This window comes from Orycteropus afer, unplaced genomic scaffold (genome assembly GCF_000298275.1).
Source record: "Orycteropus afer afer isolate SDZICR_OR568_19922 unplaced genomic scaffold, OryAfe1.0 scaffold00262, whole genome shotgun sequence".
NCBI lineage: Eukaryota > Metazoa > Chordata > Mammalia > Tubulidentata > Orycteropodidae > Orycteropus > Orycteropus afer.
The window spans coordinates 4,271,158-4,283,055 of record NW_006921849.1 but is presented as its reverse complement, the minus strand read 5'-3'; the positions used below and the strand labels follow the sequence as shown (position 1 = coordinate 4,283,055).

General features: G+C 39.2%; 1 protein-coding gene across 1 annotated transcript in view; it reads left to right on the top strand.

Annotated features, from left to right (window-relative positions):
* Nucleotides 1-11,680, top strand: part of CPEB2 (cytoplasmic polyadenylation element binding protein 2) — an 86,624-nt gene extending 74,944 nt beyond the window's left edge. Inside the window, exons 10-13 of the mRNA XM_007950087.2 lie at nucleotides 4,061-4,179; nucleotides 4,460-4,574; nucleotides 8,703-8,884; nucleotides 11,453-11,680. Coding sequence (XP_007948278.1) covers nucleotides 4,061-4,179; nucleotides 4,460-4,574; nucleotides 8,703-8,884; nucleotides 11,453-11,680 — 644 coding nt within the window. The remainder of the gene's footprint in view (nucleotides 1-4,060; nucleotides 4,180-4,459; nucleotides 4,575-8,702; nucleotides 8,885-11,452) is intronic.
* The last annotated feature ends 218 nt before the right edge of the window (nucleotides 11,681-11,898 follow it).

Here is an 11,898-nt window from a genome sequence, read left to right as displayed (position 1 = left end):
GTCAATGACATGAGACAAAGTATATGTGAACTGCTGTATGAAAAGTGAATTTACTCTGTAAATCTTCACCCAAATCCTAAAAAAAAAAAGAATACCTTTTGAGCAGATTCTGGGTCCCACACCTCTATGAGAATCTAATTAAAGCTTTGACCCTCTCTATATATACCCTTAAGTTTTACACACAGTTTTGGAGTTTACTGGACTCAGAGGTCCTCTAAACCTTTTGGTTTAGACAGAAACTTAACATCATATAGATAGAGCTATTCACTTGTTAACCTGAGAATTTTAAGGTATTATAGTTCAGTATTACTGTCTGCTCTTGTATAGTTTATTTCATGTAGTGTTCAATAGAAATGGATGTTAGCTTGTAATGTTCCTGTTGTAGCTGCCATCATCCCTCACCCTTGACAGTGGTCCAGCTAGTTTGTCCACATCTTTGGCCCTTTCTGGTTGTGTTTTTCTTCTCCACAGTACTACCAGAGCAATGTCTCTGAAATTCTTAGCTAATGGTGTTGTCCCTTGTGCTCCTACTGAAAACCCTTCAGTGGCTTCTCTCATAGGAGCATTCACACTGCTGGCAGAGCCCTGCGTGATCTAGCACCGGCTCATCTCTCTAGCTTCTCATCTACGCTCCTTACCCCTTCAGTCCCTCCAGCTGGCCTTGTTCTCTCCTGCATTGGGCTTTCATCTATGGCGTTCTGTCTGCTACAGACTCTCCCTGTGTCTCTCATCTACATATCTGCTACAGTTCTTTGTATCTCAGCTTAAATATCAGTTCCTCACGGAAGACATTGAGGACTTACCAGATAAGGTCAGATCTTCGTGTTGAGGAGCCCCCCAGCTCTGGGTTTATCTTCTCCCCAGCAGTCATGACAGTTAAGGTATTACCACTTTGCAACTTAACAAGTTACACGATTATTTTATTGATATCCTTGTCTTCCCATAGTCTATAAGATTGTTTTTATTCACCTTTGTATCTGTAATAATTCAAGAAGAGATAATTCCCTAATAATTTATATATAAATTCTACAGGATAAAGAAGTTATTTTGACTTGATGCATAGGGGGAAAAGCTTCATGAAGAAGAGGCATTTTGAATGAACTCTAAAAAGTACTATGAAATTTAGATTAAAAAGTTGAACAGGGTTTGAGACAGGAACTGAAATATATTTTTTGGAGGGAATTAGTTTGGGTGGAGTTAATATGTTTTTGCATGAGCCATTTGTTCATAAGGGGTGTGGACACAAGTCTAGAAAGACAGGTTGGAAGACATCAAATGAAGCAGTAGTTGTTATCTCAGCTGCTGTTGATACCATCATCCTCATTATTGGGGTTTTGGTGGTGGTTTTTATAGTTTATGTTATCAAATGTGGGGGAAAAATTAGCATTGGCAAATCATGGTAGGTTTTTTTTTTTTGTTTTCGTACAATTATAGTTAATTGTAGTTGTTGCCAAAGACCATTGTTATAACACCTCATTTTTCCAACAATTTTTATCATAGCTGTAAGTCCACATTTCCCATGGTTTGGACAAGACTGGTATAGAAGCATTCTGTGGGTAAAGCTACCTTATAATTAAAGCAGTAGCTTGAATGCTAGCAGCAAACATATTTATTTATTTATTTATTTGCCGTGAATAAGGAGCACCCTATGTAATTATAGTTTGCTTAGTATAATTTCTGCAGAAATTACTACATGGTATGTTTTTGGTAAAAGTGTTTTAATATGTAATGACTTCCTTGTTGTTGTTAGCTAGTTGCCATCAAATCAATTCCAACTCCTAGTGATCCTAATGTGTTACAGAGTAGAACTTCTCTAAAGGGTATAGAGTTTTCTTGACCTTAATCTGGATGGAAGCAGATAGCCAGGCCTTTTCTTCTAAGATGCCACTTAAATAGGTCATAATTTACCTCCCATGCAGCTTAATTGTTATAATGTGAACATTTCTCTCCTAGTAATAACGAAATGAATTAAGCAGCTTTAAAAACATTGAACTTTAACAACAAACACAACGCACTGCCGCCAAGTCGGATCCAACTCATACCAACCCCTCCTTGGGTTTCCAAGGCAGTATCACCATGTAAGGTAGTAGGTTTTAGTAAAATGATCTTACATCCTCTTTATTATTACAAAATGGTTATAACTTTCAGATCCTTGTAGTTGCTTTAGGTGCTGTGAAGTACAACAACATGAACACTGCTCTGTCCTGCACTATCCTTATAACCAATGCTATGTTTAAGCATAGTTGCAGCTATTCTGTCCATTTTGTTGAGGGTTTTTTTGTTCTGTTTTCTTTGCCCTCTACTTTTTCAAACATTAGGTCCTACCTGATAGCGTGACCAAAGGACATGTACATGAGATGAACATTAGGTCCCACCTGATAGCGTGACCAAAGGACATGTGCATGAGATGAAGTCTTGCCATCTTGTCTTCTGAGGAGCATTCAGCTGTGATTTTTCCCGACAGATGTGTTCATTCTGGTAGCCCACGCTCAGTTTTCCCGACAGATGTATTTGTTCTGGTAGCCCATGCTCAGTTCCCTGTTCTTCACCAGCACCCCAATTCTAATGTGTCAGGTCTTCTTTGGTTTTCCTTACACTGTCCATATTGTGCATGCGTGTCAGGCTGTTGAAAATACCATGGATTGGGTCAGGTGCACACTGACAGTCCTCAAAGTGACAGATCCTGAGCTTCGATCAAAATCCTGAAAACCATTATTTAAAACCAACCTCAACTTTGTATTTTATTTTTTTCAAGCATTTTTAATTGCCACATAATTTTAAAAAGTCTAGGTGTATATGTTTTTTGTTTTTTTTTTTTTTTTAAATCTTGCATGATCTCAATATTTGGAAGTTGTATATCCAGGTTGATTTGATGGCACATTTATGCTCTCAGGCATTTTATTTAAAATGGAGTTCTTCTACATCACATCAGACCAAGTGGTCTAAAACATTGTTGGCAATAGACTACTTTTTGAGTTGTAAGTGAAACATGTCTCACACTCCCCTTTGTTTAGTGGAACAGACAGCTGACTTGCTTGATGGCTTCTTCATAGTGGGAGTAGATTACAGTGCCGTGCATTTTGTTTGGAAAGAAATTGTATGAGGAAAAGGATATTTTAGGTCATTTATAGTTATAAACTGCTGACAATAATCACATAATGGTAAACTTGAAGTATACATTGGGTGCTTTATTATAAAAAAATCTGTTCTGCCTGCTGTATGTGTGATTTTTTTATTAGATTGTCAATTGTGTCTTCCCAAGGAAAGGAGGAAGGACACATTTCCTAGGGATACAGGAGGCTAAGCAAGGGCTTGGACCCAAAGTTCAAACATGGTCTCCAGGCTGTTTAAAAAATTCACCTACAAAGTGTTGAATCTCACTGCTCATCTAAGCTGAGACTTCATCTGGAAGTTCGGACCTATGCCAAAGGAACCGATTTTGTTACAATCCACCTAAAATAGTTTCTTAGTATCGTAAGGGTACTGTGGAATTTTCCTTCTGTTTATAAAAATTCCTGTGTCTTTCCAAGTGTCTCTAGTCCCAAAGTATGCTCTGTAACTTATATTATCCTGAGGGCATTTATAAAAAACTTCAGCACCTAATGTGCTCAGCTTGTTAATTCTGCCAAATTCTTCAAAAAGACAGTATTACTACCAGAAAGAACATGAGAGACCTTGGGGCTGACTTGGGTTTGAAATTAAGCCCAGCCAACTCTTTACTGTGTGACTGACTTTGAGCTGGTAATTGAACGTTTTGGTACTTCAGTTTTTTCTTTGTAAAATGGGAATAATGTCTCATAGGCTTATTGTGAAAGCAAATGAAGTAATTGACATAGTAAGTACACTACATAAACTAGCTAATTGCTTTGCTGATGTTTTTGTGTATGGTCTGTGGAGTATTGTGTGCTCCTGTGGAAGGGATATTGATTCTAGTCCTATCTAATAGTGGTTGGTTTGTTTTTTTTCTTTTTTCAGAAGCATGTATTTTCTAAACATTACTAAAATTTAGAGTAAAATCCCTTCCCTTGACATGTTGCCTCATTTTCAATGGTTATCACAGGCTATGCATTCCTGCTCTTTCAAGAAGAGAGCTCAGTTCAGGCGCTGATTGATGCTTGTATCGAAGACGATGGAAAGCTCTATCTGTGTGTCTCCAGCCCCACCATCAAGGACAAGCCAGTAAGTAATACCACCTGCACTTCAGGCTACAGGCACAAGTTTTCTGGAACTGGTTTTAAAATGATTGTTAATGATATAGAAATAATCAAACCACCATGTTTAGAGTTCAGGTTTTGAAATATTCATGTTATGTTTAGTACCTGTATTTAAAATAATGATTTGCTTCTAAATTCACCTATCTAAAATTTTGAATAATAAGAGGACCACTGTATGCTGGCAAAAGACAGCATAAGCTATCAATGCAATAAGACCCAGTGTGATAATGTAACTTTCTTCGTAGGTTCAGATCCGTCCTTGGAATTTAAGTGACAGTGATTTTGTGATGGATGGTTCTCAGCCTTTGGATCCCCGAAAAACAATTTTTGTTGGAGGTGTTCCTAGGCCGTTACGGGCTGGTAAGTAGAATATTAAATTTTATTTTCTAAAAAAAAATATTTAAATATGATTTTCTTAATTCAGTAAGGAAGCTTTGGTGGCATAATGTCTAAGGCATTTGACTGCCAACCAGAAGGCTGGAGGTTCAAACGCACCAGCCACTCCTTGGAAGGAAAATTGGGCACTCTACTTCCGTACAGATACTGCCTCAGAAACCCAAGGAGGGGTTGCTATGAGTCAATCCTACTCGACAGTAGTGAGTTTGGTTTACTTTTTGGTTTAATTCAGTGAAGACCTGCTTTGTTCCTGGCATTTATTGAGTGGAGGAGTGGCAGAAGCCTCAGACTCCAGTGTTTGCTGACTCCAGAATCCTGAGACGGATTCTGAGAACCTTTCTTCACACTCTCCAATAAGGGGAGGATGGAAGCGCTCGTAGTAGTATTGATTCTTCATGTAGACTCCATGAGAACCTACTTAAATACTTCTGACTTCTTAAGTGGAACTTTTTAGGATAAAGAATTTTTTTTTTATCTTTTGCTATTTTAACCATAAACAAAAGTAGTAGCTTAGTTGAGTGAGTGATAAACTTCTGTTTATCAATAATCATGAACCAATGATCAAGAAAATTCCCTATAGGATTATAATTATACACATATGAGGAAAGGAGTGAATTTGGTTTTGAATACAAGTTTTGGGTACCATTCAAAGCCCTGAAATAAAAATTTTAGTTAAGCTGTTGACATTTGGTAGACTTTTTTAAATAATCACTTTAGCTGCTGTTTGAGAATAAAATGTTAAAGGAGTTGAGGAATCAAAAGCAGAGAGATGAGGCTATTGCCATGGTCCATATAAGACATAATGATAGCTTACATCAGGATGTTAGTGATGGTGGTAGAGAGATTAGATTCTAGATAGAGCTTGAAAGTGAAGTTTGTAGGATTGAATATGCAGTGGGAGGAAAAGAACTATCAAGATCAAGCCAAAGGTCTGGACTTGGCAAATTCATCCTTCTTAATGTCCACTAACTGAGTGGGCAGAAACTTCTTGGAGGAGGTTTGATGAGTTAAAGAGTATCTAAAGGTCCATCTTGAATATACTGCGTGTTGCAGTGTCTGTTAACTCTCACTAGCAGTTGCCCAGTACACAATTGCATATGTAAGTGGGGAGCCTAGGGGAGTGGCTCAGGGTAGAGAGGATTTAGGAGCTGAAAGCATATTTGTTGTAGTTGTTCAGTGCTGTCAAGTCAATGCTGACTCAGAAGCAGCCTGTAGGATAGAGTAGAACTGTCTCATAGGGTTTCCAAGATTATAACCTTCATGAGAGTAGATCACCAGGTCTTTTCTCAAACAGAGCCATGGTGGGTTTGATTCACAGACTTGATGTTTAAAGCTTTTGTTATTGTTGTTATGTGCCCTCAAGTTGGACCTGACTCATAGCGACCCCTTCTTGGATTTCCAAGGGAGTATCACTACGGAAGTAGATCGCCCAGCCTTCCTTCCAAGGAGTGGCTGGTGGGTGTGAACAGCCAGTCTTCTGGTTAGTAGTCAAGTGCCTTAGGTACTATGCCACCAGAGCTCCTATGACCCAGGATGACATCACTAAAACCATGAGTGTAGCTAGAGGCACAAGGACTGATATTTAAGGCACTCCCACATTAAAAGCTCAAGAAGTTGGGGAGAAATTAGCCAGCCATGAATTAGCAGTAAGGTGGACAGAGAATTAGGAGAATATTGTATACTAGAAGCCCGATGGAGAAATCATTCAAACATTTCACCATGTTAAATGTTGTTTATGGGCAAATTGACCTTTGGACTTGGCAGTAGAGAAGGTGAACATGACAAGAGAATTAAAGTGGAGTGAGGCTGGTGGTGAGAGTGTGCTTATAGGGGGTCAAACGGAGAACAGGAGGAGAGCAATTGGGGAGTACAGGAAAGTTTGAGTGATTTGGATATAAAATGAAGCAGTGGCAGATAAGGGAGAGAGTTTATTGTTTTGTTTGTTTTTTAACCAAAAATTTAAAAAAAAAAAATGCAAGCTGACTGCATTTGAGTCAATTGTGACTCCTAGCAACCCTTCATGAAAGAGTAGAACTACCCCACAGGATTTCCAAGCCTGTAAATCTTTACTGGAGCGGATTGCCTCAACTTTTCCCTGTGGAGTAAGTGGCTGGATTCAAACTGCCAACCTTTTTATTTGCAGATAAATGCTTTAACCACTGTGCCACTGAGTTCCTTTTGTTTTTTTAAAGATGAGGCAAAAAATAGTATACTGATATTCTAATGAGAACGATCCAGTATACAGAGAAAACAGATGGTGCGGGAAGAGGGGATATTTGCTGAAGTGGGGTCTTTCTATAGTGAGAGCAGACAGGATCCTAGTACAGGTGTTCCCCAACTTACTGCGGGGTTCCATCCCAACAATTCTGTCCTAAGTTGGTTCTGACGTAAGTTGAATACCTTGTTTTTGTGTTTTTAGTTTTCATTATCATTGCCTTTTGTGATCAGTATCTTTATAAACCCAATCTTCATGTGTTTTTGAGGGTTGGCATGAGAATGATAACATCAGCAAGTATCATGCTATAGCATTTTATATAGCACATGTTACTAATGATAAGATACACTCTCCCCCACCCCCACCCACACACAAAGATGGGCCAGTCATAAGTGCAATCCATCGTTCTCTGAATCCATGGTAATTCAGGGACTGCCTGTTTATGAATGGCAGGGCTGGCCTTAGAAAAGAGCATGAACTGTGTTATAGTCCTAGGGGACAAGACAGGCCGGATGTTCATTGCTTGTCAGAGGGTCAGTGTGGTTGTGGCAAGTCTTCCTATATGTTGAGAAATAAAAGGACAGAGGGGAACTTCTTTGATCCCAGTGTCATCTCTAACAGCTGCCTCTTTTCTGCCATGTCCTCCTGGTCAAATGTTACTTACTTGTTGACTTTTATTATCATTATTATTATTAATTTTTATTGTGATTTGGGTGAAAGTGTACAGAGTAATTTCATTTTCCATATAGCAGTTCATACACATTTTGTCTCATGATATTGACTACAATTGCCCACAATGTAATAGCTCTCTCTCCATTTTCTCCCCATAGTTACCTCTTCCCTGTGTCCTTCCTTCTCATACACTCCTGCCCTCCACGCTGTCTTCCTGTGCAAAGAACTTTAAATACCAAGGCCCAAGTGACTATTAACCTATGCTTAGGCTATTGATATACTCTTTATTTTTTCATTAATTTTTATTGTGATTTGGGTAAAAGTTTACAGAGAAAATTCATTTTCCATACAGCAGTTCATAGCATTTTGTCTCATGACAGTAACTGCAATTCCCCGCAATGTAATAGCTCTCTTCCCACTTCCTCCCTGTAGTTACTTCTTCCCTGTGTCCTTCCCTCCCATGCACTCCTGCCCCCTGAGCTGTCTTCCTGTGCAAACACTGCCCTCCTGTTCTCCCATAATTGATCGCTCCAAAGAGTGTATCTACTTGATGTAAATGTTCACCCCATATGCCTGTCTGTTGTTTGGCTGGAAGCCACAAGAGAGTTTAATTCCATACCTGGAGGGTGGCTAGGGACCATAGTCTCAGGGGCCTCACCAGGCTCTATCAGACCAGCAGACCTGGTCTTTTTTTATGATTTTGAATTTTGTTCCACATTGTTCTCCCACTCTATCCAGGATCTCCAGCATCGATCCTGCTCTGAGTGGTTGATGGTAGTAGCTGGGCACCATCTAGTTCTTCTGGTCTCATGGGCTTCTAGGCTGAGGATCACATGCTCTACCAGTCCCTTGGAACACTTGTTTCCATGCATCTTTGGTTTTCTTCATTCTTCTTTGCTCTGGATGATGTGAGACCCATCGTTGCATCTGGATGACTGCCAAGATCCCAGTTACTACACACCAACGTAGGATGTGGAACGATATTTTTGTGTAGTATATTATGCCAAGTGAACTTGATATCCCCTGGGACCATGGTCCTGGGCCCACAAGTCCAACTACTCGCTCCTTCTGGGTAGCTGGCTGTGGCCAAGAAGTCACTACAACTTTGTCACTTGTCCTGTTGACTTTTCCTTTTGAAAATACTTAACATTTGTTGGTTTACTGTGTTCTCTCACATTTGATACGAACTTCTTTTCCTTTTGAAGTGGAACTTGCTATGATAATGGACCGGCTCTATGGCGGAGTGTGTTATGCAGGAATTGATACAGATCCTGAGCTCAAATACCCAAAAGGTGCTGGACGAGTCGCTTTCTCTAATCAGCAGAGCTATATTGCTGCCATTAGTGCCCGGTTTGTTCAACTCCAGCATGGTGATATTGATAAGCGTGTAAGTTTCCTATTGTGGCATCCCTTATAACATGTGATCCAAAGCTTACTACCCTAACAAGTTAGTAATAGGATACAAGGCAGTGTGTTTGTGTTTCTAAAGACTTTTAGCTTTTGAATTAGAATATTACATCAAAATATCCTTGAAATGTGGAATTCTTGAATGTCTGTTAAAATGTAGAAAAATATAAATGTCATTTTAAAGGCATTTCAAATGTTTGGTCGGTTGATAAGGTTGAGCTGGAATGAGTTTGATGGAGTGGGTTTTGGGTTTTTTAACCATGGAGTCAGAGCTTGTTTTCTGAGCTTGCACTTGTGAGCCTTACTGCCTAGGGTTGGATCCCATGTCCAACATTTTAATCAGTTCTCTTGGGCACATTAACCCTCTCTGTGCCCTTCTGTCCTCTGATACAAAATGGAACACAATAGCAGTACCAGCTCATAGTTATTTTTAGGATTAGGTCAATTCGCATATGTAAGAAGCACTTAGAACATAGTAAGTACTGTGTAAGTGTTAGCTATTTTTATTTATTGCAAAATCTAAGATAAAAATGCATTATGTATTGTTCCCTAAAATAATTGTCCTGAATTTTAAAACATTTACTCTTTAGTAGTATTGCCTATTCACAATAAGAACTTTGAAAGACTTCTATTAATATGTGAAAACCAAGCTGTTAAGAATAATTCATAGGACTGAATACTATCTAAAATCAAGACATCAGCAAAACTCAATTGTTCATTTACAAACGTGTTTCACACTAAATTCTCTGAATAGTTTCCAGTTGTCCATAGTTACAGAGTATTCTAAAATAATTGTGTATGATACCCATGAGGTATACCAAAAAGATGGGGTAAATGAACTTCTTCGTATGCAAATTAGCAGACATAGCTTTAATTGGTATTCACTTTCCCTATGAAGCAGTTTCTTCAGGCCTCTTCTCTGAAGCTATTTGTACTACAAGAATATTTTTGGGGACAGAGGAACTATTAACTAATTCCAGTCGACTGGGCTGGACTATGGCCTGTAGAAGGGATTGCCAGTATAATTGCCAAACCAATCCAGTTTAGAAAAGTATAGCGTGGAATCCCTGAGGTGAGTAGCACAAACCATCCCCTGACCAAAAGGTTGGTGCTTTGATCCCAAGAGAGGCATCTTGGGAGACAGGAGTGTGATCTGCTTCAGGAAGGTCAGAGCCTTGGAAACCCTGTGGAGCAGTTCTACTTTGCACACATGGGTTCTCCATGAGTCAGAATTGACTTGATGGCAATTAATAACAACAGTTCACCAGCAGGTTCAGTCCATAAATACAGAGTGGCTTTTGTGTGTGTATTGTTGCTTAAAATGTTGCCCAAGAAAAGTATCTAAGAAGAGGGGCTCTGCTTTTAATTCAGACATACATAAAATGTTTTAACTTGTTTGAGCTTTAAAACTCCTCCAGTGGTTTTCAACATTGGCTGCATATTGAAATCACGTGGGGAGCTTTCAAAACTCTTGATGCTTGTCTCTGCTCCCCTACCCCCAGACTCTGATATAAGGGGCCATGGAAAGCTCCTCAGATAATCGTAATGCACCGCCTAAGTTGACACCACTGGTCTGGTCTAACCCTCTATTTTTGCAGAGAGCTGGATGGTCTCAGAGGAAGTTACTTACATTGTATATAGCCGTGGTTGTTAACGTGCAGAAGCAGGAGGAAAAGATCCCTCCCTGTTTCCAAAATGATAGTGAAAGACCAGTTATTCAGGGTAGAGTATTGATTCTGAAATAGCAGCTCAGGTGCAGAACAGGTGATTTAAGAAAGAGGTGCCTTCTTACAAGGGCTATCCATTTAGAACTAACAACCCAAAGATACACAGGATACTTTTGGGAGAGGATTAAAATTGTTTATTCAACTTACTTTTTAGGCTCTTGGACCCTTGGGAGGTATGCTTAGTTCCTCACTCCCTGACAGCAGGGGAGTCCAGTCACTACACATTGTAATTCATTGTATTTTATTTATTTTTTATTCTAATGCCTGAGTAAGGAGTTTACGTCTGGTAGATACAGAAGTGAATTGTGTTATACATCAAGTTGAATAATTAATTATTTCAATAGTTAGGAATCCAGTTAACAAAATATTACAGATTTGGTTCTCTGAAGTGACAAAAGGAAGAAAAATGTAACAGAAAGTAAGATAGGTGGAGACTTGATAAATGCTTTTTCATACATACAAGAGTGAATTGTTTCATATTATTATTAATCAAAAATAGGTTTGTGTTGTGCTATAAAATCCTAAGCTTGGGGTCCTGGTTTCCATGTTTTAAGGTAAGTAAATTAGCTTCATAAAATAATTTCTAGGATTAAAAAATAGACAAGTAATTTAAATCTTTGCATTTAAGGAAGTGTTTCAACAGTTTTACATTAAGTGGTTCCAGAGCAGAAGGCATTTTATTAGGTACTGTGAAATGAAGGAGAAATACAGACCTTGTCCTCAGGTTTTCTTACACTAAAGACAAGAAATACCCATGAGGAAGAAACCTGGAAAGCTTCCTCACACGTCGCACATTTGTCCTCCTTTCTCTGTCGTTACAGGTGGAGGTAAAGCCATATGTGCTAGATGACCAGATGTGTGATGAATGCCAGGGCGCACGCTGTGGTGGGAAATTTGCTCCTTTCTTTTGTGCCAATGTCACTTGCCTGCAGTATTACTGTGAGTTTTGTTGGGCAAATATCCACTCTCGTGCAGGACGTGAGTTCCACAAGCCATTGGTAAAGGAAGGTGCTGATCGCCCACGTCAGATCCACTTCCGCTGGAACTAAGAATAGCGAGCCGGCGTCTGCTTAAGGAAAGAAAGGGTGCATGTGGCTTACTGTGTGTAAGGATACTGACATGCAGAAGAGATAAGTGCATTCTTCTGCTTTCTCCCCAGCTATCAATACATGCATCTTTATCAGCAGCCAAAACACTACAAGCCTCTTGTTTTTCACCAAAACCCTACATCTCAGGCTTACTAATTTTTGCGATATTTTCATGTTAA